The sequence below is a fragment of the Eublepharis macularius genome, chromosome 17 (assembly GCF_028583425.1).
Source record: "Eublepharis macularius isolate TG4126 chromosome 17, MPM_Emac_v1.0, whole genome shotgun sequence".
Taxonomy (NCBI): Eukaryota; Metazoa; Chordata; class Lepidosauria; order Squamata; family Eublepharidae; genus Eublepharis; species Eublepharis macularius.
Genome location: NC_072806.1, coordinates 23,551,275 through 23,574,688, shown reverse-complemented (window position 1 = coordinate 23,574,688; position 23,414 = coordinate 23,551,275). Strand labels below are relative to the sequence as shown.

Below are 23,414 nucleotides of genomic sequence, written 5' to 3'. Positions count from 1 at the left end.
GCTTTCACCTTAGCCTTGCAGCCACCAAGGGCAGGTGTTAACAGCAGAGAAAAAGTTGATCCTTGGTAAAAGCAATCCTGTGATTCTACAGAATCTAAATTGGGACATCCACCGCCATCTACAAGGGTTAGGTGCGCTGTTTTAGACAATAGCGTGGACCACTCTGCTGAAGCTTGTCTTGGTAAGTCCACTGACGAGTTACTTACCTGAAGGGTTTGAGAAAGCTTTACAAAGTCTCTCTGTACTTGTTCGCTTACATCCAGCTCTGTCTGCAGTCGCTGAGCTTTGTTCTTATCTTCAAACATCAGCTGCTCCAGGTTTGCCTAGATGGAGACAAGATCAAGCATCAAATGGGGTTTCTGACTGCACTGCAATATGTTTTGATAGCCAAAGCATATTGGAATGTTAGTAACCAACCACAAATAAATAATTCTCTCACACATGTATACACCGCAGTTTGACTGCTAGTTCATGCCATAAACTTTGCCTTCAACTAGGCCTAATTAAACTCACTTCAGCCATTTCTCCAGTTCCACAACCCTATTTCTCTGATCTCTCTACATACTGTGGCCATATTGGCAACAAAGCCTAGAACAGAAAACTAAGAGTTCATCTAGACCCATATATTGTTACTAGTCGTGGATAGACAAATGCTTCCTGAAACATCATAAGTGGGCATGAAATCAGTAACTTCCCCCTTATCTGAACCTCATAGCAGCTGGTATTCAGAGGTATACTGTCTCTGAATATGGAGGTTCCATTTAAATACCATGGCTATCAAGGGGATAACTTCCCGAATTTTATCTTGCATGCTTTCAAAATTATCTGAGAGAGCAGCCGTCACCAGATCTTGTGGAGCAGATTTCATAAATGATTAAATGCTATGGGGAATCAATTTTATTGAGGTTACCCTGTTATAGCGGGGTTCATAATTGAATAAACTTCCACCATGCCCCCCCCCTTAGCGCACACATTCAAATTAGTAGAACTTTATTCTTTTTTCCTATTTACTATACTTTGCATTCACAGAGAAACTGGACAAAGCAATGTTTAGTTTACAAACAGAAGGAAAATCCTAAGTTGAAAACTGAAATAAAATGAGAACTTTCTATCCAAAGAAAGTAAGTGCTAACATTTTTGGATTCAGTAATACTTGGAGGTGGCTTGATAAAGCACAAGCTTTGATACAGTAAAGACATGGCCAAGACCAGCGCTGCTGCTAGAAGAGCAGATTAATGCACCTGCAAAAAACGTTTTCTACGAACTCAGTCTAGCCCAGAAGATGGGCCCCTTCCTTGACACGGCCAGTCTGGCCACCTCGATCTATGCCACAGTAAAATAAAGATTAGACTGCTGTATTGTTCTCTAAATAGATCTCCCCTCAAAGTCAACTTGGAGTCTCCAGGTGGTGCAGAATGCTGCAGCCTGTTTACTATCTGCAGCTAGGTAGAACATGCATATTACTCCCATTCTGCAGTCACTTCATTGGTTGCCCATCAGTTCCTGGGCTCAATTCAAGGTGCTGGCTATCACATAAGAAGTCCTTCTTAGCACTGGTCCCTCATATCTACGAGACTGCCTCTCTTCCTGTTCATCATCACCGCAGTTTCACTCAACTGAGCAGGGCCTTCTGCAGGTGCACATTCTTGGTAGAGGCCCTCACCTTATGGAATGGCCTGCCTGAAGGTATCAGAAAAGCTCCCACTCTTGCTTTCCACAAACTGCAAAACCAAATTATTCAGGAGGGCTTTCTTACACAGGTAATAGGCTGTACTGTAAGGAAATGGTTCAAAGAGATGCTGTGATAAGGGAGATAAGGACTGTAGACTATATTACTGTGTGCTGTCTATTGCTGTCTGTGCCTACTGGGTTGCTTCCATATTGTTTAATATGTTATGTCAAATTACTTATGTTTGTTTCAAAATGGTTTCAGCTCTGTATCAGATTTCTACTTGTTTTCAAATTTCTCTAGCCTATACCATATTGTATTGTTCTCTTAATGTCCCAGCTGTGGATGGTACTGAATTACACTGTGTAATTCACACTGCCTCTCAGTGAGAAAGGAGGACCACAAATAAGGTAAATAAATAAAAAGACAGTCACCAGCAAACTCTGGGGTATGAGGCAGTAACTGCTAGCAGATACAAACAGAGGCACAGGAAGCCACAGTTCACCAAGTTCCCAAAGAGCACTAGAATAAGATTGGGTAGATGATAAAAGTATAGCATGGCCAGAGTTTGTTCTCTCTTGCACACTCTCTCTCTTAATTAAAAAGTCCCAAACACTTTAGCCTTTCCTCATAGGGAAGATGCTCCAACCCCTTGATCATTCTGGTTGTCTTTTTTGATCTGTACAAAATTCTTTGAATCACCAGAACTCTACAAACTATTCCAAGTGCAGCCTCACCATAGATTTTTAAAAATAAAAGTATTGTGGCAGTGGCTGTTTTATTTTCAAATACCTTTAAGTCCAACATGAGCCCCCCCCCTTTTTTTTTTACTACTGCAGCACAATGAGTTGACTTTTTCATTGAATTATAACCTGATGATCTCTTTCCCAGATAAGCAGAACCGGCTCAGACCTCATCAAGGCATATGTAAAGTTAGGATTTTTTTGCTTCAGTGTGCACCGCTTTGACATCACCATCTTGAATAACTGAGCTTTGTTAATGGCTACCTTTGCAGCGATTTCCTTCTTCAGCTGCTCTTCAAGATGACTTCTCCTTTCTTGCAAGCTTTCCAGTTGTTGCGTCTTTTCCTGCAAAGCGGACTCCAGCTGTGAAATCCAGGAGAAGGAAGTTGTTGAATGGGGTTCTAACCTGCACAATTAACCCTGTATACTCCACCATTCTTTTGCTTTCTTAAAAACTCAGAAGGAAAGGCTTTCTGAAAAATAAAAACCTTGCCTTCAGCAGCAGAGGTCACCACCATACACGCCCTAGTAACATCCAACTTAAAACTAATGCAATACACTCTGGGTGGAGCTGCCTTGAAGGACTGTCTGAACAAATGATACAAAACACAGTGGTCAGAATCTAACAGGAACTCATTGCTGTGAAAATCCTGTGCTTTATTGGCTGCATTGGCTTCTAACTTGCTTCCAGGTCCAATTAAGCCTTTAAAACATTCAGCGGTTCGGGCCCATGAAAGACCCATCCCCACCCGGGACCTGAAGTCTGTTAGTAGGCCTCTACTGCAAGAGTGTGCATGGGCCGCTCCCCGGCTGGCAAGGATCCATGGGAGAGGCTTCTGAGTTACCACCCCACTCCCTCCCCAGAAATACTGTTAGCATCATCATCTCTCCCAGCCTTCCGTTGCAAATCAAAACATTATAGTTTAGAAAGGCTTTTGGGATTATTTGGCCATTTTACTGCATTTCTGTCACACATTTAGATTTTCTGACCCTCCACACCTGTCATGGGTACTGCTGTGTTGACTACTGTATATTGTTTCACAGGGTTTACATTGATGGGATCAATTGGAATTGTTCACTCTTGATGCAAGCCACCTTTACTGTTCCTCAGGAACACAGATATGGGATAAAATGTTCTGAATAAATAAATACAAATATGCTTTACTGTACAGCAGACATATGCAGAGGGAGGAACAGGCCCTGTTCCCAAGAATCACCAATCCTCTTACCCCTCTATGCAATAGTCATATACAGAATTGTGCTTATGAAAGAGCCCTCCACTAAGTAAAAACACACACACACACTGAGCCTGCTGAGGAAATCCTGTCGTAGGCTGCCGTTGTTCTAAACTTGGACAGCCCTTCTTTGCCAGAGGGGCCACTAGAAGCTGGAGCAACCAGGAGTTTTCCTTTAAACCTCCTAAAGTTTTCCTCTTGTCCCTTTCACTGTGAAATGCTAAGTGGCTGAGGGCCTGGCTACATGATATGCCGTTCCTGAGTTCAACCAAGTTCCTGGTGGACACAGACTCTTGCCTTCCCCACGACATGTGAATCAACCCTTACTGCCTCCAAATCAAATGCTTACCTGTTCCTTTTCCACTTTTATCCTCTCCAGTTCTGCTTTTAGACTGGAAGCAGCAGCTGCAAGAGAGAGGAGGAAGACATCTATCCTATTATAGGTATCACCTTTGGATTTTAAAACCACTTTGCTGTTAGCATTAACTGTACAGAGGATGGTTACCTTTGATGGAATTATGTGAAGACTGCTAAGCATATTTATTCAAACACATGTCCTTCTCAAGATCTCTAGTGTTCATGAGAAACAGAAACCCCTAACAGCTGACATCACTGAAGTCAATGGGCTTAGAAAGGAAGAGCTCTGCTTAGCACAACACTAAAATATTCCTCATTTTCAAAATGGGAAATCAGGGGCTGAGAGCTAACAGCCTGCCCAAGCAAGTCTCCTGGCGGAAATGGCACTCGAACACAGGATTTTCACAGTTCAGACTCAATATCCAGTTCACGGGATGAGCTCTTAAGTCATAAATGTGGAATTCTGCAAACTGGGGCTGCTTCACAGGTTATACAAAAAGTAATCCCCGTCCCCCAAAATTTCCACAGCATATCAGCAACATTTTTTTTTTGTGCCAACTAGAAGAGAGATGTGTGCAGCATATGAGAAAATGTGAGCCAGGGAACAAACTGGCTCCTCCCCTCCCCTTACTAAAATACAATCTCTTGTGCTGTGAAAATATTAGGATCCACACATTTTATTTTAAAATGTGATTAGGCCTGTACAAAAATTGACACTAAGTTGCACTTATGGCAGTGATGCCTCGGACACCAACCGGCTAAGCCAACAGGATTTTGTGGAATGCTGACAACATTCCATTAAAAAAAAAGTTTTCAAGCTTTTATAAGGGAAGAGGAAAGTTTGGCTGGAATTAAAACCTCACACAAGCCCTGGTAACAAAAGCAGCTTTGTGGAGTAGGCTGAAAACTGGGGAGAGATCCCAGGGGGCTGAGGAGCCAAGATATGCGAAGCCTTGGCAGAAAGGTGAGCAAAGGTAAGCTGCAGTGGACTGAAAAAAGAGGCGATGGTGACTGCAAGCAACAGAATGTGTATGTTATCAGTTGACTTCCAGCACAAGGCAAGTTTCTTGACAAGCGCTGTATAAACTGGTCCCCCCCTCCAGGCCCCAGACTTGCCCCTTCTCACCTATTTCCTCTTTGCAGTTCTCTATTTCTAGCTGCAATGTCTCTTCTATGTTCTCTTTAAAACACTGCTCAGCTTGAATCTGTTCTTTCAGGAATAAAATTTCTGCCTTTAGTTTTTCTTCAAGGTGATCTGCTGCAGTCCTAACGCTAATGATATCTTCACGGTACTTGAGGACCAGTTCACGGAGCTCCTGAAAGCAAGATTGACAACAACATTTAAAATAAGCCGCATGCTCCCACCTAACTTCAAGTCACACTACTGGCCTATCCATCTCAACAACATGTACTAAGACTGGTGACACCTTTTCAGAATCTCAGGCAAAGAGCAACTTGAGACCATTGAACCAGAGGTGCAATGGATTGAACCTCAGATCATCTGTATGCAAAACCTATGATTCACCCCACAGTCATAACTGAATCTTCCTGCATAGACAGACCCAGTTCAAGATCCCATACATTACAAAATACACTTGTGTTGGCCCTGCTAAAACAGAGATTAGTATTTCTTTCCCTTCTCCTGCCAGTTTAAAATAGTATGCATTGCATTTACACCCTTAGTGGAGGGGAAAACATCACCAAACCACTTAAATGAACACTGTGGCCTAGATCTGAAGAATACAGTGCTATGTGAAGATGTGGGGGGAATGGGAAAGAGAAACACAAAGTCCAGTGTGAATCAGGCTCGTGGCAATGAAGAAAGAGGATTTTACGTCTTGCATCAATTTTCCAAATCAGAAATGGCCCCCTCCAGCTGTTTTAGAGACCGGGGGAAGGAGAGAGAGGCATAATACATACTACTATCTGTTGTTTTTCTCGTACCAGAGCGTAAAGCATCTGGGGCAATTTGGATGGGGGGAAATGGCATGAGGGGAAACACACACACCTCCTTCACCAGAACCACAGCCTCAATCCTTATCAAGTGTTCTCGTCCTCGGACTAGGACTAAACTGCACATCAGGGGAGCTGATCACAGATTCCTGTTATCTATATAGTTATTTCATTTTAGATATTTAAAAACATACTCTCTGAAGGGTCCAGCTAAGGGGGTTTCATGATAAAATGCAATACATACACTAAAATATAAAAGTAATTAATAGCTCAGAGGCCTTTAAAAGCAGCAAGGATCTCTATAACAGTTCAGAAATGCAACGACGTGAAGCATTAAGTAGGACAAGAGGCTGCCTTATACTGAATCAGACCATCCGTCCACCACGGTCTGTGTCGTCTACTCAGACTGGCAGACACTCTCCAGGATCACCCACCGTCTGGTCCTTTTAAACTGGAGGTGTTGCCAGGGACCGAGTCTGGGACTGGGACATTTTGCATGCAAAACAGATGCTCTGCCATGGAGCCACGGCCCCCCTGAGCATCAATCAGCATTAAAACTGCAGTAGATGTTTCAAAAGAGAAGGGTAGCACAGCACAGATAAAACTGTAGGAGGCAGGGTCTCAAGCCACGATTAAAATGGCTGGGAGAATGGGGAAAGGCCCCTTTTCATGAAAGGGCTTAAAGCATTAAAAGTTCATCAAAACATTCAGAGTTAGCTTGGGACCGGGCAAAGGGCTGAGGGCAGGCTGCCCTGATCCCTTCCTCCAGTCTGGGATATGCAACAGCAAGATGGGGGTGCCTGTTCTGTGCCTGCTTCAGTACTTTGCAACCACTGGCTTGAGATGTTCTGCAAGAGCCCTCGGGGGATATCATTTCCTAAAGGCTGAAACAGGTTCCTATTTCTGTAAGCTGCTGGCTGGTTTACTGGTAACAAGCTGGGAACCATTTTTGGCTCTTTATCTGATTTGGCATGCTTATAACTTTCTATTTTGTAACAGGCACTGACTTACTGCAAATGATTTTGTGCCCCACCTCGGACAATCTGAAAAGCGGCATATGCATTCTGAATGAAGCCTGAATGCTGCTAGTGACTTAAGAACAATTTTTCAACAGGTCTCCATTTTCAACCACACGCAAATAGCAACTAAGATAATTATTTAGAGCCACTGCTATAATATGGCTTATCCTGGTATTTACACCTCTCAAGGAAGATCATGAACAACAGACTCTCACAAATATCTATAACTTCCTAGTTGTGTGGAACTACTAGGGGAGAGGGAGAACCATAAGGTTACTAAATGATTAGCCTCCAGGAAGGCACACCTAAAGCAGAAATCTGAAATTAGGCATTTTTCTATCCCCACCTTCTTAGCAAGGTGTCTCCTGTCTCCATTAGCAAATGGGAAAATATAAACTAAGGACCTTAAATAGAGCTTAAATATAACAACTAAAATCAAATATATATGTATCACAGAATTTAATGTGTTTTATTTGCTTAATTTCGATGGCAATAAAAATTATTCTGATTTAGTTTGGTGTAGTGGTATTCAAAGCCAGTTTGGTGCAGTGGTTAAAGAGTGGCGGGACTCTAATCTGGAGAGCTAGGTTTGATTTCCCACTCCTCTGCTTGAAGCCAGCTGGGTGACTTTGGGTCAGTCACAGCTCTCTCGTAGCTCTCTCAGCCCCAACCCACCTCACAGGGTGATTGTTGTGAGCAGGGCTTTTTTTCTGGGAAAAGAGGTGGTGGAACTCTCAAGCCGCAAGTGGCAAGCTCCTTTGGGATTTGGGTATTTAAATGATTTGGGTATTTAAATGCTTCAGTATGCTCCTTCATGATTCGGGAATCTTTATGGAGCACACCAAACCTCAAAGCAGCATTTTTCTTGCCATTTGCAAACAGCAACAAAAGTGTTGCTTTCAAAAGCAAGATGCTTTTCAGCTGATGAGAGGAAAGTTCCCCTCCTGTCAGCTGAAAAAAGTAGGGGCATTTGATAGCAGCAACATTTTTCTTGCCCCATTTTACTTTCCTCCCTCTCCCCTCCGTTGAAAAAGCTGCTGGCATTTTAAAACGGCTTTTTTCAGCTGATGGAAGGGGAATCCCCCTCTTGTCCGTGAAAAAAACCTGCCAGCTTTGAAAGTAGTAACACTTTTCTTGAAGGAAAGTATTACTGCTTTCAAATGCCCCTACTTTTTTCAGCTGAGGGGAGGAGGAAGAAAGGTCCCTCCTCTCCCTCCCTCTCCTCTCTGCTGAAAAAGCTGCTGGCATTTTAAAACAGCATTTTTTTAGCTGATGGGAGGGGAATCCCCCTCCTGTTAGTGGAAAAAACTGCAGGCTTTGAAAACAGCAACACTTGCATTGATCGGGGAGGAAAGGGGTGGGGTCATCGGACATGTGATTATTTTCAAGAGGTGCCAGAATGCCGTTCCACAGTGTTTGGGCTGAAAAGAAGCCCTGGTTGTGAGGATAACAATAACACACTTTGTAAACTGCTCTGAGTGGGCGCTGTTATACTGAAGGGGGGTATATAAATCGAATGTTGTTGTTGCTGTTGTTGTTATTATTATTATTATTATATATCATAGAATTTACACACATCTTCTAAACACATGCATCTTCTAAACTTTGTTTCCAGTTTCAGTAGACGTGAGTCCATTATCACAGCCATCAGCAGAAGAGACTTTTCTTCACATATAAATAAGCCTGTGCTGAATGGGAGGGAGAAGTACATCCTGTCACAACCTTGATTCAGAGAATGATAAGCTGATTGAAAGGAGCTAAACACATCTGGGTGTGTTGTAGAGATACGATTTTAATCACATATACTCTAGTTATACACATGTATTCTAGTGAACTCTGCATGGTATTTTATGTAGTTTGTTAGCAAGTTGTGAAAAAATACAGATGCTCTTTATCTTTGACAACCAATTAAAAGTAGTTGGAAACAAGTAGATTAATGATTTTTGTTAAGAAGTAACAAGTGTAATTTGCTTATTTAACTTTTAACATCTTTAAAAGATTTATATATGCAAGTGTACAATAGCATCATAGTTGGCTTTGGCAAGAGATCACATGATTAAAAATCTGAAGAATCTAAGACAAATATATTGTTGGCACATCTAAAAGATATTAGAGATGTCTTTATAGGTAGCATATGTCATTTAGTATAAAAAGATGTCATTAAAATAAGAAATTAGGGTTTTGATAAAGAAAATTTAGGTGAGAAATATGTCTCTGTGTATTTATGTAATTCCATTGCATTTCATAGTAGACTAAGGATGATTTGATTTAAAACAAGTTTCATTGAGAAATGCTAAGAGATTTACTTTTTATTGCATGTATATATGTTCGTCAATTATTGGATTCATTTTCATATGCCTTTATATTTTAGTGTCTTGCTTAATTAAAAAGACTAGGGTTTATTTCAATAAACAATACAAATTTAAACTCTAAAGGAAGTCTTTGTGTACCATGATGGGACAGAGTTAAATCAAGAAGAGCTCACACATTATTTGTACTGAGAAGCAGGTTCTCTAAAGAGAGATATCTGTTTTCAGACCTCATCTCATCTGAAGCTCTGTGAGTCTGTCCAGATTTGGGGATATAAATCTCTATATTGGACAGCGTAGAAGCTCTGATAAGGTATGCATAGATTAGTCCAGTACAGGTGAATTATTTTAAACATGCGCCAAACAAGGAGCAAATGAGAAGAGAGATTGGACTGGGATTGCACTTCTGGGCAATCTGCCTCTCAACATCTGAGATAATTAGTATTCTGGGGCACACATATGCTCGTGTGCGCGCACGCACACACAGGCACTTGAAACAAGCACGCACATTTTTATCAAGACCAACAACATGTGTGGTGTCTGTACTGAACTGAGCATTTCTGACAAGAATGCCTTTGAGTTAATCACACAAAACTGAGGCTATTGTACTTTGGTCACATCATGAGAAGACAAGATTCTCTGGAAAAGTCAGTAATACTGGGAAAAGTGGCAGTAGGAAAAGAGGAAGACCCAAAATGAGATGGCTTGACTCAATAAAAGAAGCCACATCCTCCAGTTTTCAGAATCTGAGCAAATTTGTTAATAACAGGACATTTTGGAAGTCTTTCATTCATAGGGTCGCCATAGGTCAGAGGCGACTTGACGGCACATAACACACACAATCGCACAGAATTATTTAGCTCAGAAAACCCCACCTCTCCAGATTCTGGAAGAATGAAGTCTTCAGCCTGTTGCAAAGAGAGATGCAGGCAATGTTTTCCTTGAAGGCTTTCATTGTCTTTCTGGAGTCTCACCAACTCCTCGGAGACACGCTCCCTTGACTGCATCAGGACCGCCTTTGTGGAAGAAACAAAGGTAAAAAAATTACAGTTCTGAATGTACTGCCTCTGATCTGGACATATTTCATTCTCAACATTTTTAAAATCTGCAAATAATCAAGCATTTGCTGTATGAAAGGAAGACAGGGCCAACATGGACAAAGCCATTCTCCCATGTGCTAAAGAAGAGAGCTGTAACTCATGAAAGCTCATATCCTACCACAAATTTTGTTAATTTTACAGATGCTACTGGACTCTTGCTCTTTTCTACTGCTACAGACAAACACGGCTCCCCATCTTGATCTGTCCCATGTCCTGTCCCCTTTGTGAAGGCTCCCTCCATGAGTGAGATTAAGAACAATTAGAAACTAATTTCAAATAGCATTTAGGAATGAGGGGGGTTAATTATTTGTTCTAAAATGTATACTCACAAAACACTCTTAGCAAACAGCTTCTGCAGTGTCTTACAAAGTAGGTAATTAAAACAACCAGCAGCATACCCTATCAGCCCCACCTTACACGAACAATAAAAGTCAACTGGATTTAACCAAAGGCTTTACCATTTGGTCCTGGACATCTCTCTTAGCCTGAGAAAATGCCTGCTGTAATTCACCAAGTAAAGTCTCGGACTCCTGAGCTCTTATAATAAGTGAAGAAATCTATCAAAGGGGAAAAAAAACAATTAGCACCATCCACGAATGCAAATGAATTTCCAAGTCAAATTCCTCTTATTAAATCATAACCTCTGATTTGAGAGAAAGCAGCCCTATGTTTATTTACATCAAACTGTTTTTATTTTATTGTCTCATGTGCCTGCTTAGAAATGGGGATCTGTTTTCTGTAGGAACCAGACACTGACAATGAATGCTAATGTTAACTGCAGTTGAGGCTTAAACTAAAGCGCTTCAGCACCTATTGAAGTCAGCCATATTCACCCATTAGAACATGACAGAAGAAGAGCTCTGCTGGATCAGCCCAGTGGTCCAACTAGGCCAACAGCTTGTTTCACACAATGGCTACCCAGTTGCCGTGGAGGACCACTGACAGGCCACAGAAGGCAAAATCTTTCATTCTACCCGGGAACCTGTGCTTTCTATGAGATTTTACTGTACTGGTTTTCCAGCTTTATTTCACAGAACTCTAGGATTCTGCCAGGGATTCTACAGCAAACAAAACCAAGGGTCATGCCAACAATATTCTTGTGTCTGACTATTACTGTCAAACAAGATTTTCCTTCTGCACGGATTTTCTGTACCTGACATTCCGATTCCTCGGTGCTTTGCTTCATGCAGTCCTCTAGCTCCTGTTTCTCCCGCATTGTTTTTTCTAGCTGATCATTGGCCTGCCTCAGCATCATCTGAAGCTTCTTCACCTAAGTGGTTAGGATGAGAATGCAACATAAATGTCCTTTCTGCTAAAAAAAAAGGTGAGGGAATGATACTTCCCCTTAGCTCAAAATCTATGAAAGCATCCGGAACATCGAGTTCAGCATATAAGAACACCATAAATTAATGATTAGATTACACTTGCGAGGTTTTAAGAGAAGTTTGGCTGATGCCCATAACCTCTAGAAAAGACCACCTTTCCCAACACCATCAACATCTGGTTCTTTGTGCTCCAAGTTGGATGAAATACAGACTCCTCAGTTATTTGAGGTATGGGGGGAAAGTCCTCAATATCAGTACCCCCCCCCACCGCCATCTTAACATTAGCTTTATTATGCAGTTTTGAACTCTGGCTCTCCTTAGCCTGTTGTGAGGAAGCCCTTTAAACTCAAGATCATTTGACTGGAAATTTTATGAACATGGAAAACACATTCCATCCCTGAGCTAGTATGCTACTGGTAGACTGAAAAGTCTTTTAAACCATTCCCAAAGCTGTTTCCCCATGTTACTTCCATTGCTGCTGCAACTGCAGAGGCATTCATAGAGCCAATGGAGAGCTGACACAGTAGTTTTGCCCACATTTTCTTTGCCCCAGTCTCCCATGGCCACCATTCCACTCACTCCCCTACACACAGGCCACCAGGGACTTAAAAAAAACCCAGTAATTGACATATCATGATAGTTTTTTTAAAGTTCTTGTGATATGTCAATTACTGATGGCATGGGATGGGGGGGGGGGGTGGCAGCCGTAAGAGATTGTGGCAAGGAAAATGTTACTGCAATCTTCCTCTAAAGATTGTACCAAACCAGGTTTAATAATAATATAATAATAACGTTCAATTTATACACTGCCCTTCAGGGCACTCAGAGTGGTGTACAAAGTGTGTTATTATTCTAGGAGAGAGTTCCTAGAAACTGTGACTGACCCAGAGTCACCCAGCTGGCTTCAAGTGGAGGAGTGGGGAATCAAACCCGGTTCTCCAGATTAGACCACTACACCAAACTAGCTCTCTTGGGAAAGATTGTATCAAAACAGGGGAAAACATGGAAGCAGGACAAAAATAGGACAATGTCACATGGATGCTCCTTAAAATAGCACCGCACTAAGGAAGATTAAGGTACAATAAAACATACATGAGGAATCAATCTTACACTGGAAGATGAACATGATTTAATTCAGATTTTCCATATTAAGCGGTGTTGTGATAAAGCCAAACAGAGGTTTGCACCAAAAATAAAATTTAGTAAATCGAGGTTTTTTTTCTGAATCTAAGAAAAAAATTGGAATTCCCTGAATTCAGAATTGATTGTCTAATTCAGTTTGGCTATTTCCAAAACATTTGGCCATTGTTTTCTGTGGGAAAATCACTCTGGAGGCTATCCGATGGACTGGAGGGGTCATTTTTCAAGCATACCTCACCACATTTAGAGGGAATCTACTCCTGACTGTCTTCTAACACCCTCCCCCAAGTTTCATGTAGATTGCCCCCCAAATAACATGCCCCCACTCACTCTCCAAGGGACACTGTTGCAACTTAGCCCAACAGAAGCAAACTGAAGCAAGAGAATGCCTTGAGCTTGTGGCTGGGTGCTGCTTGGTTGTTCTGTGGTGTTTCCCCACTGGTTGAACCCAGTGCCTAACTGCTGTGAATGACACTGGTTCTGTTGGGCTAAGTTGCTTACTTCAGTTTGGTTTGGGTGGAATGGGTGTGATTCTCTGGTATGATGTTGGTCCCGTTTCACTTTGGTTCTGGAGGGATTCCATTTCCTTGCTCCAGTTTGGTTCTGTTGTGATTTCTCTAGGATGAGCTTAGTTTGCATTTGGGAGTGTGGCCTGGCCATGTCAGCCTTGCCCCAGTATGTTTCTGCAATAGGAGTCAGCTTTGATTTCCCCCCCATAGGAAACAATGGAGTGGCTGGGGGCATCTTGTTCAGGGGCCTGTAGAATTGGCCTCCAGCGTCCAACCTTCCTGAAACTTGGGAGGCCTTTAGAGGACAGTCAGGAGTGGGTCCCCTCCAAATCTGTGAGGTTTGCTTGAAAAATGACGCCCCCCCACCCCTGCCTACCAGATCGCCTCCAGAGTGGTTTTCCCATAGAAAACAATAGCCAAATTTTACTGAATTTTTACTGAAAATTTGGTAAAAATTCAGAATACCTCTTTTTGATCCAGAATACTCAAATTTTACTGAATCAGTCAAAATTCAGCATTTTAATCCAAATTCCAAATCAACCTGCACATCCCTAAGGCCAAACTCAGTATTTAATTCAAAAATCATCTTGTGTAGCTTACATATGCCAGAAAAAAAAATGACAATCCAGAATTTGAGGGTTTGCCATCCTCCCAAAATGACATATGATTTGGGGGGACAGTAAGCCATAAGTATTGAAGACAGAAAATGCCCCCCCCAATGAAACTGGATTACAGAAGTTCAGCCAAAGATTCCAAAAGAATTTAAGGGGGGGGGGAATCTCAGTTTACATTGTCAAGTGACAACCTGCTATGTTGCCAGTTAACTGTAGAGTCCTGTATCTTGTTATTAGGAATTTAAAACACGGCATCTTTAAAACTACAGCACAGTACATACATACCTTTTCTTATGTTAATGCCACTACTGTACACATTGCAAAATTAAACATCTCAATTTGCCAAATTAGATTGTTATACCTGTCCATTAAGTTCTTAGCATCTTTGCTCGTACTATAAATTTTAGAAGAACAATTTAAACACAGTTTAAAACTATTTAAGATTCTGGAATAAATGTGATGGCTATTCTTGTGCCTGCTTGAGGACCTAGAAGCAACAGCCCCCAAACTCCTTTCAGCCTCCAACTTGCTTACATGTTTCAAGAGATTAAAACTGGAGGCTAAAGTGAGTTGATAGAGAGGGAAAGAGCCCTGACAAAATCAGGAGCTCTTGACTCACCTCTCCTGCAAACAATAGTGGAGTTGCTATCACTGATGTGCAGAGGTGGGTGGAGGGCAGAGCCCCTGCAGCCACAAGTGACCTGTGAATTATATGACAAAGCGAACAAGATGATGCAACTGGGGACAGCCAATAATGCCCCCTCCCTTGCGTGGCGAAGGGATTGCCAGTTCAGGACCCTAAGCTATCAACTTCTGAAACCAACATGAGGACCAAACTGGGCACTTATGAGGGACAGAAGAGGGCCACATTGTTTCGATAAATGTTTCCCTTTGTTCACAAAGTGGGTGGTGGGGGATATATTTCTGAACAAAAGTGGAGTTTAACCCTGCCACTGCCCCCTCCTGTCACTTAAAGAAGTTTTCTACCAGCCTGGATCCAATACTGGAACAATGATAAAAACATCAAAGCGGCAAGAGGGCAGGATTTAAGTTCTCTTTCCTTCGAAATCCACTGTTTAAATCCAGAGGAGTTAGCCGTGTTAGTCTGTAGTAGCAAAATCAAAAAGAGTCCAGTAGCACCTTTAAGACTAACCAATTTTATTGTAGCATAAGCTTTGGAGAATCACAGTTCTCTTCGTTAGATACATGGAGGGCAAAAAGAGAAACTGGTCAGATATAGAGGAGGAGAGAGGGGGCGGGGTAGATGCAAACATCTCCTTCTGATATGCAGATGCAAACAGCTCCTTCTGATGTGGAGATCAGTTTGCTTCTGTAAAGGTTCAGAGGACTTAGCCGTGTTAGTCTGTAGTAGCAAAATCAAAAAGAGTTCAGCAACAGCACCTAGACTATCCAATTCCACTGCAGCACAAGCCTTCGATAACCACAGTCCTCCCCGCCAGATACATCTGACAAAGAGAACCGTGGTCCTCGAAAGCCCACGCCAGGTGCCACTGGACTCCCCCTGACCCTGCCTCTGTAAAGGAAATCAGTTACCTGTGATAATGAGATAACCATTCATAGTCCCTATTCAGTCCCAGCTTGACAGAGTCAAATTTACATATGAATTCCAATTCAGCAGCCTCCCGTTGGATTTTGTTTTTGAAAGGTTTCTGTTGAACTACAGCGACCTTTAAGTCTTTGATGGAATGTCCTGGTAGACTGAAGTGTTCTCCCACTGGTTTCTGGACGTTGCCATTTCTAATGACAGATTTGTGTCCATTTACTCTTTTGCGTAGAGGTTGGCTGGTTTGTCCAATGTACAGAGCAGAAGGACATTGTTGGCACATGAGGGCATATATCAGATTGTACAGAGCAGAAGGACATTGTTGGCACATGAGGGCATATATTTATTTATTTATTTATTTATTTATTTATTTATTTATTCAATTTATATACCGCCCATCCCAGGGGCTCTGGGCGGTGAACAGTTAAAATTGATAAAAACAAAAACTAAAATCAATATACAAATAATAAAACAAATGAACAAGGTGCAGTGGTGGGGAGAACCTTCCCCACCCCAAAGGTGGGAGGCCGACATGGCACCGCCCCCTTCAATCACCAAACGCCTGGCGGAACAGCTCTGTCTTACAGGCCCGGCAGAACGATAATATGTCCCGCTGGGCCCGGGTTTCCATTGACAGAGCGTTCCACCAGGCTGGGGCCAGGACTGAAAAAGCCCTGGCCCTGGTTGAAGCGAGGCGGGCTTCCTTAGGGCCGGGGACCACAAGTAAATATTTATTCGCTGATCGGAGCGATCTCCGGGGAACATACAGGAATATCAGATTGTACAGAGCAGAAGGACATTGTTGGCACATGAGGGCATATATCAGATTGGAGGATGAGCAGCTGTAAGAGCCAGAGACAGTGTAGTTGATGCCATTGGGTCCTGTAATTGTATTCCCTGGGTAGATATAAGGGCAGAGCTGACATCTGGGTCTGTTGCAGGGCCTGGTACCTGTACTGGTGACTCTGCTAGCCGATTCATGATTGTAAGTGAGAAGTTGTTTAAGGTTGGGTGGCTGTCTGTAGGCAAGGAAAGGTCTTCCACCCAGGGCTTCTGAGAGAGAGGTATCATTTTCCAGGATGGGTTGTAGCTCACTGATGATACGTTGGATGGGTTTGAGCTGGGAACTATAGGTGACAACCAGTGGTGTTCTGTTGTGTTCCTTTAGGTTTGTCCTGGAGCAGGCTGTTTCTGGGTACTAGTCTGGCCCTGTTGATTTGTTTCCTCACTTCATTTGGTGGGTACTGTAGCCCCCAAAATGCTTGTTGTAAATCTCTTAAGTGGGAGTCTCGATCAAGAGCACTGGAGCAGATTTTGATTTTGCTACTACAGACTAACATGGCTAAGTCCTCTGAACCTTTACAGAAGCAAACTGATCTCCACATCAGAAGGAGCTGTTTGCATCTGCATATCAGAAGGAGACGTTTGCATCTACCCCAGCCCCCCTCTCCTCCTCTATATCTGACCAGTTTCTCTTTTTGCCCTCCATGCATCTGACGAAGAGAACTGTGATTCTCGAAAGCTTATGCTACAATAAAATTAGTTAGTCTTAAAGGTGCTACTGGACTCTTTTTGATTTCACTATTTTTAAAGGCTCCATTCCATGTTTTAACATAAATGGGTAGACATACGTATGAGTATACTTAGTTATCCCCCACACATACCAATCTTATCTAGTCTGGTCATCAGCTATCCTCTGAGCAAATATTTAAAGGGTGAGATCATAAAGCAATCAAAATACGGGCCAAGGCTACTGGTTGAGCCATGGTTCACTTTGTGTATCATGATGAGGCAAATCTAAAGGGTTCAGTGCAGAGGCTTCACTGCAAGTATTCTGACAGCAGCAGCAGCATTTATCCTGTAAAGAAGTCTCACCCCCACACCAGGGTGTATCAGACCAAACGAGAAAAAAGCAGGTCATTGTCAAAATAGCAAACACTCTGATGGCCCTGGTGCACTGAAGAGAAGGAACAGACAACTTCATTAGAACACGTGACATAAAGAAATCTCTGTTCTTTATCCCGTTGTACAGCAACATGTGCAGTATTTACTCCAGTGCAAGACTATTCTCACTGCCCCCCCCAGGTATGCCATCAAAGGGGGGCAGAGGTTACGTTCTCATTCGAGTTAGTTGTGCCCAGTCAAAAAAAAATCAGTAAGGAATAGTGCTATAGTGTAAGGATACTATAGGGACTGGTATATCAATTACAGCAAAGGCAAGGAAGGAGGGGCAGAAAGCCCACTGGTGACAGGAGGATTGGTGGGCCTGAGAGGAAATGGACTAGGAGGTATAGAAATCCTCGCCTTCCCATCTCACACTCTCTCCAAACCTGCCTTGAGTACAAGCTCTCAGGAAAGCTCATACCAAAGTAAGTTTGGGAATCCATGCAGCAATGTTGGGAGAAGCCCAGAACCTGGGTAATTTACAGCAAAGAAATGCGTGAAGCCCACTCTAAAACCACTGCACAGGTCAGAACAAGAGCTGCACGTGGAAGTAGACGGTGTCTGTATCTGAGATGTATAAAAGCAGAAGAGGGAGAGGGGCTTGGGATTACTGGAGTCAGATAGGAAATGCCTGAGCCTTCAGCTGCCTAGTTCACGATGTAGTATATATTACATAGAAGTCTGGGTTACTTTCTTCCCTTACATACTCAAGAACTACAATAGACAACATAACCCTTTCTAAATGAAAGTGATTTCATGAAAGTGGTTTCATTTCTGTTTTCCTCTCCAGGAAATCACTTCACCTTTAAAAAAAAAAAAATTAGTTCGGAGGCTGGTCAGCTTCACTTACCAATCACTATCTAGTCAACAGTCTAGTATTTATGGCTGACCTATACGTACTTAAATATCAACTTTAAATTAATGGAACTCTGCAAAAAGATAACCGGCTGGTACTCACCTGATCCCTCATCTCAGCCTCCTGAATCTGGATTCCTTGCAACTGCTTCTCGTAATTGGAGCACATATCACAGCGCCTGCCCAGCTTGTTGCCTGCATTTTGCACCTAGAGAACATAAAAGCCATTACTTGCCAAGGAAACGGCAAAACTCTATAAAGTAATGTGGCAGTGGCTGTAGGGACAGTCAAATCAGATGAGACTGGGAGCTCCAGTGATTTTTTTAAAAAATTCAATTATGATGAGCACAGAGATTCAAATATGGACTGGGGGACAGGGGTGGGGGGTTAAAGCCCTACTCCACACTGTTTTTCTCAATCGGGAACATTTCCTGGGAGCAATTATTTGCCCCATTAGCCAAATACAAAGGTAATGATCGAAGTACCTACATGTTTGTCTCCAATGGGGGTGTCTCAGGATGGGAAAAATGTGTGTGTGTTGGGGTAGGGGATAACTATTTAAAATGGATACCGATTCATCTATCAACTGTATCCCACCCTTCCACCACAGGGTTCTCTCCTTTCATTTAACCTTCACAACAACCTCATGCGGTAAATTAGTTTAAGAGACATCTTGGCAGGATCCTGATCTAAAAAGAGTCCCCACATGCCTCATAACCAGGGCTTTTTTTCAGCGGGAACGCAGTGGAACGGAGTTCTGGCACCTCTTAAAAATGGTCACATGGCCAGTGGCCCCGTCCCCTGATCTCCAGACAGAGGGGAGTTTAGATTGCCCTCCGCGCCATGTGGCGCGGAGGACAATCTAAACTCCCCTCTGTCTGGAGATCAGGGGGCAGGGCCACCGGCCATGTGACCATTTTCGCCGAGGGGAATTTAAACTTTTTAAAAACTCCCCCCTTGTTCCAGCTGACCCAAAGTGATGTCATTGTAGGGTCTTGAGTTCCACCACCTCTTTTCCCAGAAAAAAAGCCCTGCTCATAACCATGTTTTAAATTATGCTGGCAGCTCCGTTCACAGAACTCCCAGTACCTCATCTGGTTTGGCCTTGGCCTTTAGCTCTGGGTAGGGCAAAATGCCTGTTTGAGCATGTGGGTGGACTTTCTGTGACAGTGAAGGATTAATGTCAGCAATCTCGGTTTGTGGAATCATGTTCTTTGTCCCTGTATGTTTTATAATGTAGATCCACTCAGATTTGAATGTGGTAGTTTGGAAACTAGAAAAGGCTTGTTTGTTTGGTAAATAAATGAGAGAACAGACGACAAGGAACAGTTTGAAGCTTCCTGCTCTGAAGAGATGCAGAAGAAAAAAACGGAAATGAGAAAGCACCGAGCATTTAAAGTGGCACAAACATGTCCCCTCTGGCAATTCCTATGGCATCTTCCTCCACAGCGGCAATCCTCAAGTGGGATGAAGGCAAGAGACACAAAGCTTACCTCCTTCTGAAGGAGATTCCACTCTGTTTCACTAACTAAGCGGAAACCACTAGGAGAGAAGTAAGCACTTTCAACGCTCTGCGTAATGCTGGAGAGAAGGGATGCCGTCTCTTCCTGCTCTGGCGTCATCGCTTTGATTGCTTTTTCCTGGTCTTTGGTTAACATAAACCCGCTTGGCATTTGCAGAGAACCAAGGGAAGCCGTATCAAAGTTCTCAGATATGGAGTCCGCTCCAACAAGAGGTCCAAAGTCAGATTCATCAAGGTTCCCAGCAGATTTCGCTTTGTTGTTGTAGCCTAGAGTTTTGGACTGTAAAGACCCAGACACCCCCAAGCTGTCCGTTGACTGTGCCCTCCGCAATCCTTCTTTAAACATGTCATTGTCCGACTTGAGAGATTCTCCCGAAGACAGCAGCACATCTGTGTCAAGCGAGTGAACTGAGCCATGGGCGCTATTTACATGCTCCTTCAATTTAAAAAGACAAAAAGGAAAACACTCTTAGGCCATGTATAAAGTTGTAGGCATACAAAGTTGCTCTGGATATGGAAACAAGCCAAGGTTCACCCGCTCCATCAACAGCTATAAAAGCCGTCTTGTAAGCCGTCTTGTAAGTGAAGAACACAGGACATGCTCTCACTAGTAAAAGGAAGTTTCGGGCAAAGGTCTTTCAGAGCTGCTACTAAAGCATTTACTCTGGTGATAAACTTCCTCTTTTCTCCTTCTGGAGATGGAAATCCACGGCTTTTCCCATCAGTGGGCTTCTGTCCAGACACTCAATACCTAGAAAGCTCCCCCCTCCCTTGACAGTTCAATTGCTTGCCTCGTTCATGCTTCCAGGCATTTTAGTATTGTTGTTCAGTAACCAGAGGGCTACACAGTGCTCCAGCCTTTTCACTTCTAACACTCACACCCGAGCCACCCAGTGAACATCCTAAAATCATATGTAACTGGCAAAAAAAAGCTTCCTCACAACAAGAAATGGGAACTCGGGAGGTGTGACAACCAAGCAGTTAGAGTGTTAGGCTAAGAACGGGAAGGCTTGGGTTCAAATTCCTACTCTGCCATAAAAGCTCACTGGGAGACCTTGAGCAAGTCTCTCTCTCTCAGCTTAATCTGCAACTCATCCTTCCCTATTAGCATTAAGTATTATTTTTTTTAAGGCAGCCATTCTGAAAATCAGGGGAGGAGAGGAAGGAATATACTTTGGGACTCCTACCCAGATCACATGAATTAGGTTTCCACACTAGAAAGGAATGCTGATTTAAGCTACTTTGAATTGCTTGTCCTCATCTTTCCAGAACCAGATCTCTAGCTCACTTTCACTTTTGTAGGAAGCAGGGATCCTGCGCACACGTTGACTAAAGCACCAGGAAATCTTCTTCAGGCTTAAGCTCTGACTCTAAAGGCACAAGTCTTTTGTGTGGCTTGTTAAAACATCGCTAAAACATGGAGAGGGCAATTAGAGGGGTGGGAGCCAATTAGTAACAGGAACTCCTTAAAGAACCCGTAACAAATAAATCCTGTTAAAATGCCCCTGTGCAAAGACTGTGTATGGCTAACTCAAGTCAAAATAAGGACAACGTTTTCCATCCAAAGAAAATGTTTTCTGTTGTATGCAAATGAATCAACACAGGCAAAAGCACTGAGGAGATAAGACAACACTGAACACACAGAGACGCGTTCAGGCAAACCAGCCTTTTATAATAAAGAGGAGAAAAAAAGGAATCTGTGCAGCGCCAAGCGTGGCTTGAGATACAGTTTAGAGAGTTAGAGATACAGTTTTTTTCCCAGACAGACAAAAACCAGCCGTAGCAAGAACACAAGTTGGAACAATGGCAGCATTCAAGCCAAAGTTATTTTTCCACCACGTCTCCCCACACTGTTACTAATTTGAACACATTAAATGGTGGTTATCTTGTTGTGTGACATTTAAGTTTCAAGCCAACCCCTACTGATTCCTCAATTAGCCAGACTTTCAATGTGGAGAAGAAGAAAAAGCCATTTAAGCATCAAGAATGAAGAAACAAGGTCCAATTGCATTGGTTAGCGATGCTCATTTTTACTACACCTTATGAGAGAGACTGAAGGGGAAAGGAGGGGGAAGATGACGTGGAACCATTTCTGTGTTTAAGGTCAAAGAGGAAAAAAAAAACCCCACGAAAAGCAGGCTTCTTGACCTCTGGCTGGCAGCCTCAACCAACACGAATAAATTGAACTTATTGGGAGAGATACAAAGGTAAGAGGACTCTGCCAACCCTGCTTTGCCCCCTTTTAGTTTTCCAAAAAGTACCTAAAAACCTTATTTCCAAAAAGCATTTGTTGGTTTTATCATTTAACCCAATTTAATTTTTCATCTCCCCCTCGCCCTTTTGGGATTAATATTTGCTAATTTTAGAGCTACATTTTCAGCCATATTATTTGTTGCCTTGTATTAGTTGCTGAGTCAAAATCAACAAATCAAAGTTATATTCAATAGTACATTCATTCATGAAAATTGTTTACAAGCATATACATTTTCATACATATCATAAATTTGAATACATCTGTACCACCATTCAACTAAATTTCAGACCGTATGAATTCTTTGTCCAGATTTCACATGGTCTGAAATTTAGTTGAATGGTGGTACAGATGTATTCAAATTTATGATATGTATGAAAATGTATATGCTTGTAAACAATTTTCATGAATGAATGTACTATTGAATATAACTTTGATTTGTTGATTTTGACCCAGGGGTTTGTATTGTGACTCTTTGGCTATTCCTTGGGCTTTGCCTGTTCTAACCCCCTCTTTTTGGCTTTGTATTAGTTGCTGTCATTCTTTTAGGAACTAGTCTTGCTTTTAGCTGCTGTTCGACTTGCCGCTTTTATGTGATCGTCTGTTTTCTTGTTTTAAATTTCATCTATTCCTATTTTATCTTGCCAGTCCCTTTATGTGAGATGTCTGTAAAATGGCAGAAAGGTGTGACAAATTTTCTAAAATAAAACAAATTAGCCCCCTTGCTCTGTTTAGGGAACATAATAATTTCCTAAGGATATATCACGGGTATGGATGTGCCTCCTGTAGCAAATGTCTACACACCTTGGTGGTGGTGGACAATGCCCTCAAGTCATAACTGACTTATGGTGACCCCCCCCCCAAGTGGGTTTTCATGGCAAGAGGTGGTTTGCCATTGCCTGTCTTTGCAACTCTGGTCGTCACTGGAGGTCTTCCATTCTATTACTAACCAAGGCCAACCCTGCTTAGCTTCTGTGATCTGACAAGATCAGGTTCACTGGGGCTATCCAGGTCAGGGCACACATTCTTGAGGATACCTAATATACTTTGACTCTTGAGCTATAGCTATACTCTTTAATGTATGTTCAATTCTATAATTAGTTTGCAAAAGAGGGTTTTTTAAAAAAAACTTGTTAGTAGAAGCCTAAGACCTCCGTTTTACAGAAAACTGACATAGGAATACCAAATATAAAGTCATGACTTCTTCAAGTAATTGGCTTCACAGTTAACCAAGTGTTTAAAAACAAGCCCCCCCCTTTAAAGAAATCCTGGAACAAGTACAATAAAAAACCCTCAATAGTTTGG

At 42.4% G+C, this 23,414-nt stretch overlaps 1 protein-coding gene across 2 annotated transcripts in view; it reads right to left on the bottom strand.

Annotated features, from left to right (window-relative positions):
• RABEP1 (rabaptin, RAB GTPase binding effector protein 1) overlaps nt 1–23,414 on the bottom strand; it is an 87,105-nt gene that overhangs the window by 4,494 nt on the left and 59,197 nt on the right. For both annotated transcript variants that reach the window (XM_055001415.1, XM_055001416.1), the window contains exons 9-17: nt 19,830–20,294; nt 18,440–18,544; nt 11,539–11,655; nt 10,844–10,942; nt 10,161–10,301; nt 5,131–5,320; nt 3,997–4,052; nt 2,677–2,775; nt 207–323 (exon numbers count right to left, since the gene is read on the bottom strand). In XM_055001415.1, coding sequence (XP_054857390.1) covers nt 207–323; nt 2,677–2,775; nt 3,997–4,052; nt 5,131–5,320; nt 10,161–10,301; nt 10,844–10,942; nt 11,539–11,655; nt 18,440–18,544; nt 19,830–20,294 — 1,389 coding nt within the window. The remainder of the gene's footprint in view (nt 1–206; nt 324–2,676; nt 2,776–3,996; nt 4,053–5,130; nt 5,321–10,160; nt 10,302–10,843; nt 10,943–11,538; nt 11,656–18,439; nt 18,545–19,829; nt 20,295–23,414) is intronic.